This window comes from Narcine bancroftii, chromosome 14, assembly GCF_036971445.1.
Source record: "Narcine bancroftii isolate sNarBan1 chromosome 14, sNarBan1.hap1, whole genome shotgun sequence".
Lineage (NCBI taxonomy): Eukaryota > Metazoa > Chordata > Chondrichthyes > Torpediniformes > Narcinidae > Narcine > Narcine bancroftii.
Window position 1 is genome coordinate 62,272,864 of NC_091482.1, and position 16,320 is coordinate 62,289,183.

A 16,320-nucleotide genomic window follows, 5' to 3' on the forward strand; every position below is an offset into this window, starting at 1 on the left:
CTATTTTTATGCTTGTCTTTCCCACGTCTTCGTCTTTTGGTTTCTATTTATCTGTCTTTCATTTTTATCCTTGCTACCTTCTCCTCTCAGTTCAGGCACCCATGAGGTCAACCACCTTGGAAAAATATAAAAGATTAGATTATTATTTAAATGGTGAAAGCTTGCAGCATTCTGTTGTGCAGAAGGTCCTGGGAGGGCTTGTGCCTGAATCGCAGAAGGTGGGATTGCAGGTGCAACAGGTAGTCAAGAAGGCAAATGGATGTTGACCTTCATTGCTAGAGGGATTGAATTTAAGAGCAGGGAGGTTCTGCTGCATCTGTACAGGGGACTGGTGAGGCTGCCCTTAGAATATTAAGTGCAGTTCTGGTCTCCTTACTTGAGAAAGGATAGACTGGCTATGGAGGTGGTGCAGAGGAGATTCACCAGGTTGATACCTGAGATGAGGGTGGCTAGTAAGAGATTGAGTCATCTAGAACTATACTCAATGGAATTCAGTAAAATGAGAGTAGATCTTATAGAAATGTATAAAATTATGAAAGGGATAGACAAGATAGAGGCAGAAAAGTTGTTTCCATTGATAAGGTGAGACTAGAACAAGGGGGCATGGCCTTAAGGTTCAGCAGACAAGATTTGGGACAGAGATGAGGAGGAAATGCTTTTTGCAGAGATAGTGAATTTGTGACATTCTCTTCCCAAAGAAGCATCCAAGACTGCCTCATTAAACATATTTAAGATATAGATTATTTTCATAGTGGGGGAATTAAGGGTTATGAGGAAAAGGAAGGGAGGTGAAGTTGAGTCCATGGCCGATCAGCCATGATCTTATTGAAAGAGGGAGCAGGCTTGAGGGGCTGGATGGCCAACATCTTCCAAAAGCATGAGCTACGACATTCCATATTTTTATCTCTTTAATCCATTAAATCCAACTCTGTGACTTCACATAGTTTTAATTCATTGATAGAACAGATAACCCTTTTGCATGACTTTGCATTAAGACTTTTAGAATGATGAATAGCAAAGTATTTACTGTTTAATGATGATATAAAACGTATATAAAGAGATGCAAAAAAGTATTTAAAGAGCCAAAACATTCAAAGAAAAATTTCTCATGCTCACTCTTCCTCGATATCCTGAAGAATAATGAGCAAGTCTTAGTCTCTATGATAACACTACAAACAATAGTTAATTTAAAGAGACAGGCACAAAATTAACTAAGAAATTAAAAACACATGGTTTTTTGGGTAACTTTTTATTTATTGCACTATGAACCATATCAACAACAATATATACAGATGTTCTTCATTAAATATACAATGACATTCTTTCTCCCCCTCCCCTCCCTTCCCACCCCCCTCAAAAAACAATAAATATTAAACCTACAAAATACAAGAAAACAAAATCCACACAGAAAAAAACCCAAAGAAAAGTTGTGTCATCCACTTTTACATATTTAAGTCAAATCAAGTTTATCTTCTTGTCACTTTAGGGGATGGAGGTCCGAAGTTGGAATTTTCTGTCATATCCCCAAATTTGTTCGAACACTGTCTTTTAGGTTATACGTAATTTTTTTTCTAATGGAATGCACTTATTCATTTCTATAAGCCATTGTTGTATTTTCATGTTAAAAACACAAGGTTTTAACCTTTACGCTGGTGGCAGATCACCATCCGACACTCCTGCAGGGAAACTCCTGGGTGTCGTTTCTGTGAACTCCAAACATTCTGCCACTCACCGACCCAGGAACAGAGCAGCACTTCCCCAGCAGTGCAGGCAGCCCCCAGAGCCTGTGAACAATGCCGGGGATGTGAGGGTTGCTGTGTGAGTGAGCAGATCGTGCCAACTGCGGGAAGGTGCGAAGTGTCCTTCACTGTCAAACTGTGAACCAGACAGACTGACGCACGGCCACTTCTGCTGGGACCGGATTTTGGTTTTCAAGCTCGTCATAAAAAGAATTCATACCCACAAACCATTATCGTGGGATTTTAAATCTTATTCCCTGCATTTCTAACCAAGAGGCAAATCACTTCTTTCGAGACATCTGATTGAGTTGCATCTGCTAGTATAAGATCATTCTGGAATGCGAGTTGTAGGTAAAGCAGGCCACTTCTCTGTTCAAAGACACGATGTTTTATGCAAATTGTCCTGATGGTGTTCCCCATCCCCTCCCCTGTGAAAGACGAACCAGTTCCCGGAGAGGAGGCGAACAGTCACTGGATGAATGGGAAATGCTGTCCCCTCCTGGAACTGACTAACTCCACCCGCCCATCACCATTCAATGAGAGACTGATCGGAAGAAAATATTCAGTCAGGTAACAAAGCTTTTGTTGAATGCATGTATTTCAAAATATTGGAAATTAAAGCTCTTGTTTACAGAGGTCTTTCTGAATACGGTCAGGAGGAAATCATTAACCCTTTCTGCTAATTGATCGGCTACAAGATTTCTTTATTCTCTTGATCAGAACATATAATACTACTCAAAATTGGCTTGTTACCTGCATGGCATTCACAAAGTCGCCATTAGCTAAATCTAAAACACATTGCTGAAACAGGCCATTCAGCCCATCACTCCATGCTGATGTTTATGCACCACACAATTAGATCATGGTTAATTTGCATCATCGCTCTTTAGTTCAGAAATGCTATTCCGTTTGTCTTCAACAATGCATCCGTTTCTTTTGTTTTCAATAGAAGCATAAAATATCTTGGAATATTCTTACAACCTACTCACCAAGAACATTTTATAGCCCCTTTTTGGGTTTTGTAATGCTCAACGAGCTCTTTCCCTCAATGATCCCTTTCGATTGTAGCTTCCTGAACGTTAGAAATACTTCCATTTTCTTATTCTAAATTCACAACCTCTCTTGTCATCCAAGGTTCTCTAACCTTGCTATCTTTGTCTTTCCTCCTGGGCCATGCAGGTCTTTAAACCATTTCCTCATGTCAGTTGTCGACCTGCTGCTCCCAATGAACTCACCCATAACTCCTGTCTAATTCTGTCATATTTGGTACTTTCCCACAAGGTCCAGTCCAATCCTTATCCATATCTACCTTAATAAGGCTGAGCTCACTGTGGAAATTATTGTGAGAGTTAAAATGGTTGGCTACAGGAAGTCTAGGTTTAGATGCACAGTGTAGGTGTTCAGTGAAGTCCTGTCTCATGCGGTTGCTTGGCCTAAGCCTGGACAATGATCACTCCATCATGCCAAACACAGAGTTCACAAGATGGATCATGTGGACCAGCTGCCCAACAGATGTGGCAACATTCTTGCTTTGGTTGATTTTAGGCCCTGTGCGCAATTCAAGCGGCCCAACCAGTGGAGAGTTCACGGGTCTAAGCAGAAGACGGCAACGCTGTCCGTTAGTAGGAAGGCTGCCTAGGATCACCATCCTCTCATGTCCATGTTCTTCCTGATTGATTTACAAAAGGCTCAGTACAACTCACAAACCAGAAAGAACAGACTTGCCTGATTCCAGATTGGATGAAGAAAATTTGAAATTGCCACCCCTTAATCTTAATCAACACAGGGTTGACTGTGTTATTATATCTCATTGGAATTGCCTCCCTTAATCTTATATTGGAGAGCATGTCCCTAATGGATGTGTAATATTCTGCCAAAGGCCTTCTCCACATTCATGATGATAGTATATCATGTAGGGTACATTAAAGGTGATGAAGTGTTTGGAAAGGCTGGTGTTGAAGCATATCAGCTCCTGTGTGAGCGGTGACATGGATAGATTCCAATTCACCTATTGTAGCAACAGGTCTATGGCGGAAGCCATCTCACTAGCTCTACACAAAGCCCTGGAACACCAGGACAGCAAAGATGCATGCATCAGGATGTTTTTTATCGACTACATTTTGGCATTCAACACCATCGTTCCCTGAAAATTGATCAGCAAACTCCAAGACCTGGAGTCCCCACTGTGTAATTGGATCCTGGATTTCCTCACCTCCAGACCAGAATCAGTGAGGATTGGTAAGAGCATTTCTCCACAATCACCATCAGTAGGACTGTGTTCTTAGCTCTCTGCCTTGCACCAATGACATGTGGCTCGGTACCACAACACCATCTACAAATCTGCCGTGAATACCACAGTAGAGGATTGTATAAAAAGGGACATTGAGTCAGCAGACAGACAGTTTGTTTACATTTCTTTATTTGCTTACATGCATACATTGAGTACAGTTTCTTGCACTACCATTTCTGCCTGGCCAGCAGAAGAAAAAAAAATCTCAGGGCTGTATGTGATGTCATGTATGTACAGGTAGTCCCTGACCTTCGACAGTAAATTGGGACAGAAGAATGGACATGAATTCCAACAATAAATCTGAAATCTGAAAATCTAAATGAATAAAAACAAATTAAGATTAAGCAATGTCATGCAATTGTAAATAAAGGAAACTGGGATTAAATAATTTTTCAGTTTAATTTTAAACTCTTTATTTACAGTTGTATGACATTACTTAATTCATCTTTTGCTTTTATGAATTGTTCTTGCGAATTTTAAGTATTATCTTCAAAGATAAAATTATAAAATGCAAAGTAAGAAGGAAGTTGGTGTTCATTCAGCAAACATCCATGTTGACGTTGGCACCACAACCATTCCTCTCCCCAGGTTCAACGAATGCGGAAGCAGGCACTCGTTGCTTGCACGTTCGAACTAACTCGCTGCCGCATGGTGTCCGCCTCCCCTCTGGACGTCCATCAGAGCGAAAAGGAACCAATCAAAAAGGGGAATGAGGCAGAACTGGCACCCGAATGGCCAGTTTGGCACTTGAAGCCCGCCTTCGGTTCCTTCTCTGCCTATGATCGTCCACCTGACGTCACAATTCTCGGTGCCAGCAGGCTAGGTTGCGTCACGTTTATAAGCGGCTGTCAGGCGGGGGAGTGTTCCTCAGGTGGCGGGAGTGTGGTGTGCCGTTGCGGGTTGTACGAGGGACCATTCTCGGGGCACTTTGTGCGGGCTGGTCGGGGCCCGATGAGCGGGCGACGCCGAGGCGGGGTCGGGCGCGGCCTGCAGCTCGCCCATCGCGGTTGAAGTCACTGGCCGCCCCGGAGGCGGGGCTTCGCTTCTCGGAGCCGTTGGCCGGTGCGTGGCCGCGGCCTCGGGGCCTGGTCGTGATCGCGGGCGGGCGCGCGGGCGCGCGGCGGGGAGGGGCTCGAGGATGTTTGGCAACAACCGGCGCGCGGGCCGCCTGCCCTCGCTGCTGCTGCTCGGCCTGCTGGTGCTCGCGGCCGTCGTGGCCTTCAACTACTGGATGGTGTCGTCGCGTAACGGCAGGCTGCAGCTCGAGTTGGCCGAGCTCCAGGTGCAGGTAGGTTGGGAACGGGGGGGGGGGGGGGAACACTGGCGCACCTTCCCTTCCCATCTCACCACACCTTCGACCTGGGGTGCCCTCCTTTAACCACAAGGTCGTGGGGGTGAGCATCCACCCCTGTGCACCCAACCGGGGCTTGAGCCACCCAGTCAGGGTGGGGGGAAAGGGAAGTATGCATCCAGATACGGCACCAGGTTGGGGGATTCTCATTCCCACCTGGCTTGCAGAAAAAAAAAGAGAGGGTTGAATGTGATGTCATGTATATAAAACCACTGTCCAACCTTGATGAGAAGCTCAAGCCTGAAACGTGGGTTATGTATTTTTTTTGATACATCGAGTGCAGTGTGTCAACCACAGTGTCTGCAGGCTTTTGTGTTTTACTTGTGATGTCATGCATGTTCTCTGATAATAAATCTGAACTTGAACATCTTTCAATATGAATGCACCCGGGTAATTAAACATTGCATATGCCTGGACATTGTTAATGGGGTTTGGGAGGACTGTTAGCCCTGGACGATCCCCCGTAGCATGTTAGAGCCAGAGGTCCCCAAAAACCATCAACAATAGGCACCACAACACAGGGTTACTTAAACAAAAGTAGTTTTTAATTCTATTTGAACAAAAAACAGAATTGAACTTTAACTTATTAATTAGCCTACCTAACTACTTAATTTCCCCCACCCATCCCCTCTAATACTAAGTGCAGGTGTGTGTAATGTATATGCAAGATTAGAAGTGTTCTTTGGATCACAATCCAATCTCATAGTTGCAGGCAATTCTTGTTCTGTGCACAGAAGTTAGCATTAACAAAGTTCACCAGTCTTTGATGCTTAACAGGCAAATGGTTACCACTCAGGAGGGTTCTTGCTGGTTTTCAGAGAGAGATTACTTTTCCAGGACATCCACAACGGATTCCTTCTTAATCAGCCTTGCTGACGAAACTCGCCTCCTTCAGGGTTCTCCAGATGATCCTCTTTCTTTCAGGTCACCTTTCAGGCTGCCAATCTCCTCCTTTGACTACGCAGCCTTCCAAAATTTGCCAGCTTGTCCTTCTAGAACTGATTTCTATCTCTTCTCTCTCTGTTTTACACCCTCCCTCTCTGAGAGTAAAACAGTTCTCCTGCAAAGATCACATGCTCTCCCAGGCAAGCTGCTGTCCGTACTTTGTTGCCTTCTGCAAATGTGTGTGTGTGCAAGTTAACAATTCCTCCCAAACCACCTCTAAATACTCTGTCACACATCCTGCTCCAGTAGATTTCAACAGCTTACAAAACCGAGATCTGAAACTATCCAACTCCACCTCCACTCACAAATATATCTGAGACCTCCACATCTGTAGAGCTGAACCTGCTCTCACAGACAAGAAAGGCAAGTAAGGGTCTTACTTCTGGTACCGCGGGTTATTTATTTTGTGAACGGATTATAAGATGTTTGGTAGTTTTTTTGCTATAGTATGTGTATGAAAGAATATCATGTCAAATAATTTCTGTGTGACAGTAAGTACACCAGCTCAGTGGGGTTGCTGAGAGGTAATGGACTGGTGTATACTGAGTCATAGTCGATGTGACAAATACTTTGAGAATTGACTGAAAGATTAGATAGTAAAATAAGAACTAAGGAAATTATGGAGTCAACTTGATGACTCCAGAAATGCAGATGCTGTACATCTGAAATAGACCAGAAGGTGTGAAAAGAAACAGTTAATGTTTCTGATTTTTCAGCAGAGCTGGGAGAGAGAAAACAAATGAACTTGCAGAGGGTGGGGGAGGATGGAAAGGGAAAAGCGTGGTTTAAGGTAATTGTGTTCATAACCTATCAAAGAAGCCATCTGGTTGATTGAATAATGGGCGAAGTTGGAGAAAACAAAAGAGCATTTAGAATGTAGTGCCTGATGAATGGAGGCCTGATGGTGGGCAAAGGGAGTGGGAGGAAAGTGGATTCTTTTTAAGGCTGGAAGCTGAGGGCGACCTGATGCTTTAAAAGGAGTTGAAAGTAGATCTTTAAATTTAAGGGAATGAGCTGAGTTACTGAGGTCAGTAAACAGAGTAATGACTAGCAAGGCATGGTAAGTGTTTAAAAACACAGCAGAGTTTGGGGGTGAGTTGATTTGTGGAGGATGAGTTGCAGGCTGGGAGAAAAAAAACTTGCTTGTCTATTGGATGTTGACAGAAATATGGTAATCTTTGCAAACTCAACTTGGGGTTAGATATGTTTAAGTTACTCCTCCCAAGAAAGTAATAGGTAAATTTAAGTTCTTGGGAGTCACCATCTTAGAAGATACTGTATCCATGACTGAGAAGAAAATATGTCAGCACCTCTGCTTCCTTAGAGGTTTGGTAATGACACCAGAAACCTTGGCAAATTTCTACAGAGCTGTGGTGGAACTGGCTGCATCAATACCACTGAGCGCAAAGCCCTCCAAAATGTAGCGGACACATCCCAGGAGATCACAGGCAAAGCCCTCACCACCATCAAGAACGTCTACAGGGAACACCGCGGTCTGAGAGCAGCAACAAGGATCTGCACGCCCAGCAGGTGCTCTGTTCTCGCTGCTGCCATCAGGAAAGAGGCATGGGTGCCACAAGTCTCACACCACCAGGTTCAGGAACAGCTGCTACCCCTCCACCATCAGACTCAACAAGAAACTCCTTCATTTCAGGACTCTTGTGCACTTTATTCATTCTTTTTATTCTCTCTGCATTGGGTAGTTTGTTTACATTGTGATCAGTATACAGTTCTTTGTTTTATGGGTATGTTGTGTACAGTTTTTTCATGATCATTAAGTGGTAATTCTGCAGGATAAAGAATCTTAGGGTTGTATTTGATGTCATTTATGTACAGATAATAAATCTGAGCTATGATAAATCTTCAACAGCTAACAGGATTTAGCCATGCTGTTTGTTGAGTTTGAAAGTGTGGGTGGTGACACATGCGTGGAAGTTATCACTCTGCTGTGAATATTTGAAATTGGAAGCTCACTAATTCATGTGTGGGAAGGCCGTGGTACCCATAGGAATAGAATGATATTGTGAATAAAGTAAAGCCATCCAAGACTTCAGTGTCTTGTATGGGTTTTCCAATGACTGATGACAAGTGGAATAGAAGCAGGCTATTGTTTGTAATTGCTGCAATAAGATGGGGAAGTAAAAGTGATACAACTGTAGCATGGGTGTATGACAGGTAATTCAGTTGTGTTTAAATCTCAAGACAGATGATTTGTATTCTTCCTGATTCCACAAAAAAAATTACTTGTCCTAATCCACAAAAAGAACAGTTGATGAATGTAACCTACCAGAATTAGTGTAGGTTGCAAAATGCATCGTTTACTTCGCTTGTTCCCAACTGTATATAATAGCAACAGTTTGAGTCTGAATGGATGTTTTGATTTTGTTTTGGAGTGGTTTGATAAACTATTGCAGAAACAAAATAGGATCAGGAGTAGGCCATGTAGCCCCACTAACGTGCTCTTTCAACAAGAACATGGTTGATCTTCTATCTATTTTTCTGCATATCCCCATATTTTACTATGGGAATATTTTATGCAATCCACCTATTTTATCTGTAGCAATGCCAATAAATGACAAAACTCAAAGGTTATAATTTTTTAGAAGGCATGCAGCACAGTAACAGGCCCTTTCAGTTCACGAGTTGGTGCTGCCCAATTAATGTACAACCCTGGTACATTTTTTGAATGGTGGGAGGAAACCAGAACCCATGGGGAAAACCCACACAGACACTGGGAAAATGTACAAACTCCTACAGACAGTGCAGGATTCAAACCCCTATCCTGATCGCTGGTGCTGTAACAACATTGTGCTAACCTGTTGCCCACTAAAGGATACATAATTCTAAATTCTGTTAACATGTGGGCATTTTACACAAATCATTTATGTCAACAGTCTGATTAAAGGTGGACTTTCTGATTTGTGGTTCTTTTGGAATTGCTTAGTTTAAATAGAACGCCAGGCAACTTCTGATGACGAATCTTTGTCTGCCTTGGGGCAGAGTAAAAGCAATTTTGTGTAATATCACATGTGTTTTATTACATGACATTAAAAGAATCTTTAATGATTATTGGGTTGTATTCTATCTTTATCACTCAACTGGCTCAATGATTTAAGGGGGATATTTGATGCATTTTTTTTGGTTCTGCAGGTATCAGTCAAATGTGTTTATTTTGGAATCTTATTTGGGACATTATAACTGGTACAGGGACTAGAATTCTTCTGAGAGTAGTCTAATGGGTTACCTCTTTCAGTTTTGTTACAATGAAAAAAATCAGTTGGAACCAAACAAGGGTGTTCATTCAGGAACCAGGCTGTAGGGAAGAAACTGTCTTGAAGTATGTCACTGTGCTTTCAAACTCATTAGCCTCCCTGATGAGAAGAAGAAGTGTGTCTAGGGTGTTATGGGCCCTTTGACAATAGACAATAGGAGCTGGAGTAGGCCATTTGGCCCGTCGGGCCAGCACCGCCATTTTAGATCATGGCTGATCATTACCATCAGTACCCCTTTCCAGCCTTATCCCCATAACCCTTAACTCCGTTACCCACAAGAGTCTTATCTAACTCTCTTTTGAACATAGCGAATCCGCCTCTACCACCCTCTGTGGCAGAGCATTCCACAGATTCACACTTCTCTGGGTATGTTGGCTTCCTTTCCTAGGTAGTGGGAAATGTAGATGAAGCCTGAAGGGGAGGGAAGTTTGCATATCCAGGGTGTTGGTGAATTGGAAGAAAGGGTTGGAATGTCATTTAGCTGTACAGTCGGTGGGGGGGAGGGGGGGGTATTGTTGGACCCTACATATTTTTTGAGGAACATTGGCATTGAGTGTAATTGTGGAGGAATGTTATCCAGGAGGGCGGTGCAATGCTATTACAGAGCCAGCTACCCAGGTTCAAATCTGCTGCTGTCCATAAGGAATCTTTGTTCTCGCCATATTTGTGTGCCCTGGTATCCTTCCTTGTTCCAAAGACAAATGGAGTCAGTAAGTTCATTATTGACATGGGTCTATTTGGGCAGTGCAGACACATGGGCTGGAAGGGCCTGCTACTGTTTTGTGCCTATATTTTAATTTAATTTCCCCATGGTGATGGTTCAACTACCCAGTGGAATGTTATTTTAATTGCCTCATTGATTTTAAATTGAAACTTCTTCACTGGTTTTGAGAACATTATCATTCAAATGTTTTCATTCTATGAAATTTCATTGTATTCTGCCCCAATCAATGAAAGCCATCCTATAATTTTGAAGGGAAAATTTAAACTATACTTAAGACATTGGTGTGGTCATGATTATTTTTTGGCTCAGTGGTTTCTTAAGGATAAATCAGAATTTGTTGTCATACATAATTTGTTGTTTTGCAGCGGCATTACAGGTGTGAATAAATGAGTGCAAAACAAGCTAAAGTGAGGTCGTGTCTGTAGTTTACAGTCCATTCAGAAATCTGATGGAGGGGAAGAACCTGCTTTGTAATGTTGGGTGTTTGTTTTCAGGCTCTTGTACCACCTCTCCAATGGTAGCAGTATGATGAGGACATGGCCTGGGTGGTGAGACTCTTTCAGGATAGAGGCTGCTTTCTTAGGACACTCTCTTGTAGGTATCCTTGATGGAGTGAAGGCTGCCCATGATGGCTCTCTTGTCTCTACAGGGGTTCCTGTAGAAATTTGAGTCTTTCGTAACCACATTTACCTCAATGATTTTTAAATTAAAACAACTATATGGTTTTGAATCATTAATCATTCAAATGTTTCAATGACTTTTAACAAGTTCTATGAAATTTTCTTTTATTCCAGTAAAAGCCATCCATAATTTTGAAAAATTTTAAACTATATTTGTGGCTCAGGTGACCATTTTTCTGGCTTCATGCCTTCTAACAGAAATTATTACTTCAGCTATATGGTTACTTCTGTACAATAGTATATATTGCTGCATTTCAGAAAAAAAATTCAGTTAAATTAGTGTAAGAAAAAGTGATTTCGACAGGTCGTTTTGGAGCATCTTATTTTAATTTTTATTTAGAGGCAAAAAGGTAGCAGGCACTTCCGGCCCGCAAACCCACGCTGCCCAAATTCACCCATGTGACCAATAACCTAACTAACCCATGGGTTTTTGGAATGTGGAAGAAATCCACGCAGACATGGGGAACGTACAAACTACCAACAGCATAGGATTTTAATCCAGGACTGTTATGGTGTTCTACTCGTCCCTACACTCTGCCTCCTGCAAGGCCACTGGGGCCCCTCTACCCTTATCAAGGGGAGTGTTAAGCCTTTCTTTCCATACAGCACTACTGTGAGAAATCCAAGAGCCTAATAACTGTTGGATAAAAAATGAATGTAGTGCTTTGAAATGCAGATTGATAAGTTGTTCTGATAAAGCTTTGCTCTTAAAATTCCAATGCAGTTTTTGATAAAGCTTGATCCATCTCCACTTCTGAAGAACTTGTGTACTTGCAAATGGTTAGTTGCTAAATTGACCAAGCCCTCTTTCGCTGCTAGAAGTGAAATTGCTCTGAGCCATGCTATTGGGCTTTCCACCAGTTGGTAACAGCATTGTCAAAGGAAATGTGCCTTGTTGAGTACTTTTTAACAATGCAAAATGCTGCGAATGCAACTTATCTAAGGTAGGTTTGAGGAGCATGCTCAGAGGAGAGGTAGAGAACTTTAAGGAATGTCAGAGCTTGGATTGTTGATAATTGAAAGAGTGGTTGAAAATGATGGAGCAATGCAATGAGGATGATGTGCTTGAATTGCAAGGAGATCTTGCAGTGATTATAGCTGAAGATCAGGTGGGTTGCAAATCGTGAAGGGATTTGCTAACAAAGGTGAGCATTTGATATCAAGGCACAACTTGATCAGAATTGTCATGAACAAGTCATGATATGTAGTGTTCTGTGACAGCACCATAGTGCAATAAAATAAAAATAATAGTGTATGAAAAAGAAGTCAGTGTCTTTGGTTCATTGATTATTCAAAAATCTGATGGTAGCAGAGTGAAGAGGGCGTGGCCTGGGTGGTGGGTCTTTGAGGATAGAGGTTGCTTTTTTAAAGACACCACCTTGCATAGATGTCCTCAATGGAGTGAAGTCTGGTGCCTGTGATTGTCGCAGACCAAGTTACCAACCCCCTTAAGTTTTTTACTTGTCGTGAGAGTTGGTGCCTCAATACCAACCAGAATGTTCTCCATTGGTGGACCTGTAGGAGTTTCTGAGAGTTTTCAGTGACATACCGAATCTTGTTTGACACGTCAAAGTATAGCCGTTGGGTCGCCTTCTTTATGACACAAGGAATAAACTACAGTTGCATAGTTTAAGAATAGTGTGAAGTTGCAAGCTGGGGAATAGGAAACAGCCTTCTCTATTGGGATCAAGGTATCAGTTGAACAAAACAAATTGGGATCTTCTCTTGAAAGCTAAATACCATGTCATTTTGGGAAGAGTATCAGGTTTGGTGGGTTCACATACTAGTCATGCAACTTTTATTAACACGAAATAACGTTAAACAGTACTTGATCACTATTTCACTTAAGCGATTGTGTACATTCAGAAATACACTATTTCCTGCTGATGTGTGATTCCACAGGTCAGGTGAAATAAAGGGCTATTACAAAGAATGATCAAATGTTCAATGTTTAGGTTTCCATTGCAACTCTTGCCTGTCTTGCAGAGTTTTTTTTGCATAATAAGCGACAAACTGTCTTGCTGGTTGCAGTAAAGGTGTTGGTTGAAGCCAGAGATGGGATCTCAACAGTCTGTTGTGATCAGTGTGGGGTAGCAGCTGGCTGGAAGAGGGCGGGGTAGCTTTTTCCCATTGTCCTATTTGCATTTTATTTTAAGTTTTAAATCCTTAGCCATAAATACACTAACAAAAAATTATAGGACATATAGACATCCTTACCCAAATTGATCCTGGATTATCAGAAGCGCCTTTACTCAGCCAGTGTTCTGGGAATTCTAAGTTGTTGTGACTGGGATGACTCCTTCTACCACCCCCCCCCCCACCACCACCACCAAATTCTGTTTCAGTGGTTTTTACACAGCAGGCATTCTGGGAGGAAAAAGGACCAAATCTCACAGGGGCAGTGTAAAAAGTATATTAGATTCCTTGGAAACAAAGATCAGGATTTGGATGGCTTAACTTCAGGTGAATTCCAACTAATTACCTTGTTCTTAGTCTGAGAAGATGAAAAAAAAATATTGCGGGATATGTATTTATTTCAAGTATTTACATTAAGTCTCTTGTGCAAGTACAATCTTTAATATAGTATTTTCAAAAATTTTCCAATGACTGCAGGAAATTGGTTGATTTGCTCACAACTTATTAAGAGATTTAATCGAAACCAAACTAATACACTGAGTAACAAGCTGCAGAATCTTGAGCAGACAGAAAATTGCTGGAAGTACTCAGGTCATACGGAACCTTTGAGGTTTTTGAATCTGGACTGTTGTCCTGAGTTCCTCCTGCGATTCTTTGTCAAATTTTTTCCTTAATGTTTTATTCTGCCTCCATTTGGTAAAGTGGAAAGTTATTTTTACGTTAAGAAATTTCCACTTGAATAATTTTGAATTTGGTTTTCTTTCAAAATATTCAAGTCATCGCTTAATGTAGCAACATCCTGGTCTTCCGTCAGGTGAAGAAGACAGATACTGCTAAAAGTCGACTAGAGAAGAGGAACTCTGAACTTATGGGGCAAGTGGATACTCATAGGAGGCGGCTTGATGAAAAGGAAGATGAATGTCATAATTTGGGTAACCAGCTGCAAAGTAAAGAGAATTTAATGAAGAAATGCATAGAGGAGAAGGTAAGAGAAGCATGTTCATTGTGTTCTCGTAATTTACAGGCCAAAGCTAGCAATTTAAAAAAACTCAAAATTACTTTGTTATATTTGCACTGCTCATGTTTTGTCAGCCTATCAGGTTATAAACCAGGCCAACAGGATATTTGGCTTGCAGGAAAGGCATTTGGTGAATACCAGTAGTTACTCTTTCTCTGCTCCCTTATCTATCGTCTTTGCAAAGAATTAGAGCTTGATTTGGCATTTCCTTTCCTCTGTCGTGGAACATTCCATAGTAGTGTGTTGCCCATAAATGAGGTACTATTTCTGCATGACAGTAAAGGCATGTGCTGGATTTTCTTAGGCAAGTAGCTGGGATTGAGAGTAAACTGGGACAAGAACCTGGAGACAGACCCTTTCCAACATGACTGTGGCTCAGTAGTGGGCTGTTGTTACATAGTAGATCAGCATCAATGGAAATACACCAAGACTTGTATCTTCTTACTTAACTCTAAACTTAAACTGTTAACTTAACCCCACTTTGAGCAAATGTTTGTGTGTGGCAAAACTAAAACCATTATTGTTCAGGCATAATTCTGAAAAGATTATTTTAAAGTTTAGTCAGTTTTGCTTTGAAGCTCAGATTATTTAAATTGTTTCTCAACAGCAATTATGGAGTAGGTGTGAGGCATCAGACCTCAAAACTAGAGTTTCTTGAAGAGTAGTTTTCAGTGAATTCTTTCTTCATATGAATGATTCTCCCTCTTGCATGGAGGTTGCAGTACTTGTTTATCTTCCACAATTTTACAAATCCAGGCAAGGGTTAAATGATGTACCCAATGGAACTACCCTCTCTTAGAGACAGTTGGAAGTGGTCTTTCTCTTATGAGAGCAACTTATTCGGTGTTCTCCTTTGACCAGGAGTAATGTGTAACAGTACGTTTCTGATTACTTTATCTTCAATCCTGTTTGACTTTCAGGATGGTCAAGCTCCTGGTCTCAAAATGTCTTATCATGTGACATGATATCATTGCTGTCTTTTTGAAGATGCTAAAAGCATAGAATTTCATCTCTTCTAAAAATTTGGATGGATACGACTCCGAATTGTCTGCTGACCAGCCAGCAAAATGGCTGTGCATGTGCACAGATGTTTCTGACCAAGCACTTATTGTTTTGAATTTTCAATGGAGAACAGTCAAGACTTTTATGACTGTTTACAGCTTTGAATTGGCAGTCACCATCTCTTTAAGCAAATAGGCTTGCAACAGAACAAAGACGAAGCAGTCTTTTCGATTTTCAAAATGGTTTCTCGCTGAGTGTAATTGTGTCTGTGTGTGACCCTGTCCACCCATAAATTACTAAAAATATATTTTATAACTAAAAGTTAATAATAACACTATTCCATCACAGTTGTATAAAAAGGAGCGATGAGTCAGTGTACATGAGGGAGATTGAAAACTTGACTGAATGGTTCACCAACAACCAAGGAGCTGATTGTTGACTTTAGGAAGGGAAAACCAGAGGTATATGATTCAGTGATCAGAGGGTGATTTAAGTTCTTGGGAATCACTCTCAGGATTTTTCCTGGAACCAACACACTAATGGCATCATGAAGAAAGCACATCATTACCTCTACTTCCTCAGGAGTTTGCAGAAGTTTGTGATGACATTGGAAACCCAGGCAAATTTCTATAGATACGTGGAAGAAAGTGTGGTGACCCGTCACATCATGGCCTGGTATGGAAACAACAATGCCTTTGAATCAAAAGGTAGTGGACACAGCCCAAGTCATGGGTAAAACCCTTCCCACAGTGAGAACATCAACAGGGAATGCTGATGTTGGAGATCAGCAGCAATTATCGAGAATCCACATCAACCAGCACACTCTGTTCTTGCAGCTATCACCTGGAAAGAGGTCTAGTCTAGGTGCCACAAGACCTGCACCACCAGGTTTTGGAATAACTGCTACCCGCCCACCATCAGACTCGACAACAAATTCCATCAGGGACTTTTAGGACTCTTTTACACTTTATTGATTTTTTTTTGTCTTGCACAGTTTGTTTACATTTCTTGGAAAAAGAATGTCAGGGTTATGTTCATGTCTTTACTCTGACAATAAATTTGAATCTGAATTTACTTTTTGAACTGATAATAGCAGTATTTTGGATATTATTATGATCTTTCTAGAAACAGCAGCTATATAACAAAGCTAAGTGTACCGGCGG

General features: G+C 41.5%; 1 protein-coding gene across 11 annotated transcripts in view; it reads left to right on the top strand.

Annotated features, from left to right (window-relative positions):
• The first annotated feature begins 4,855 nt into the window (after positions 1-4,855).
• The window catches only part of golm2 (golgi membrane protein 2), a 73,669-nt gene continuing 62,204 nt past the window's right edge, over positions 4,856-16,320 (top strand). For 3 of the 11 annotated variants that reach the window (XM_069910594.1, XM_069910595.1, XM_069910596.1), the window contains exons 1-2: positions 4,857-5,317; positions 13,952-14,122. In XM_069910594.1, the coding sequence (XP_069766695.1) occupies positions 5,168-5,317; positions 13,952-14,122 (321 nt within the window). In that variant the 5' untranslated portion in view covers positions 4,857-5,167. Of the gene's footprint in view, positions 5,318-6,583; positions 6,689-13,951; positions 14,123-16,320 lie in introns of those variants that run through there. The other 8 variants (XM_069910593.1, XM_069910598.1, XM_069910597.1 and 5 more) reach the window with 6 other exon arrangements.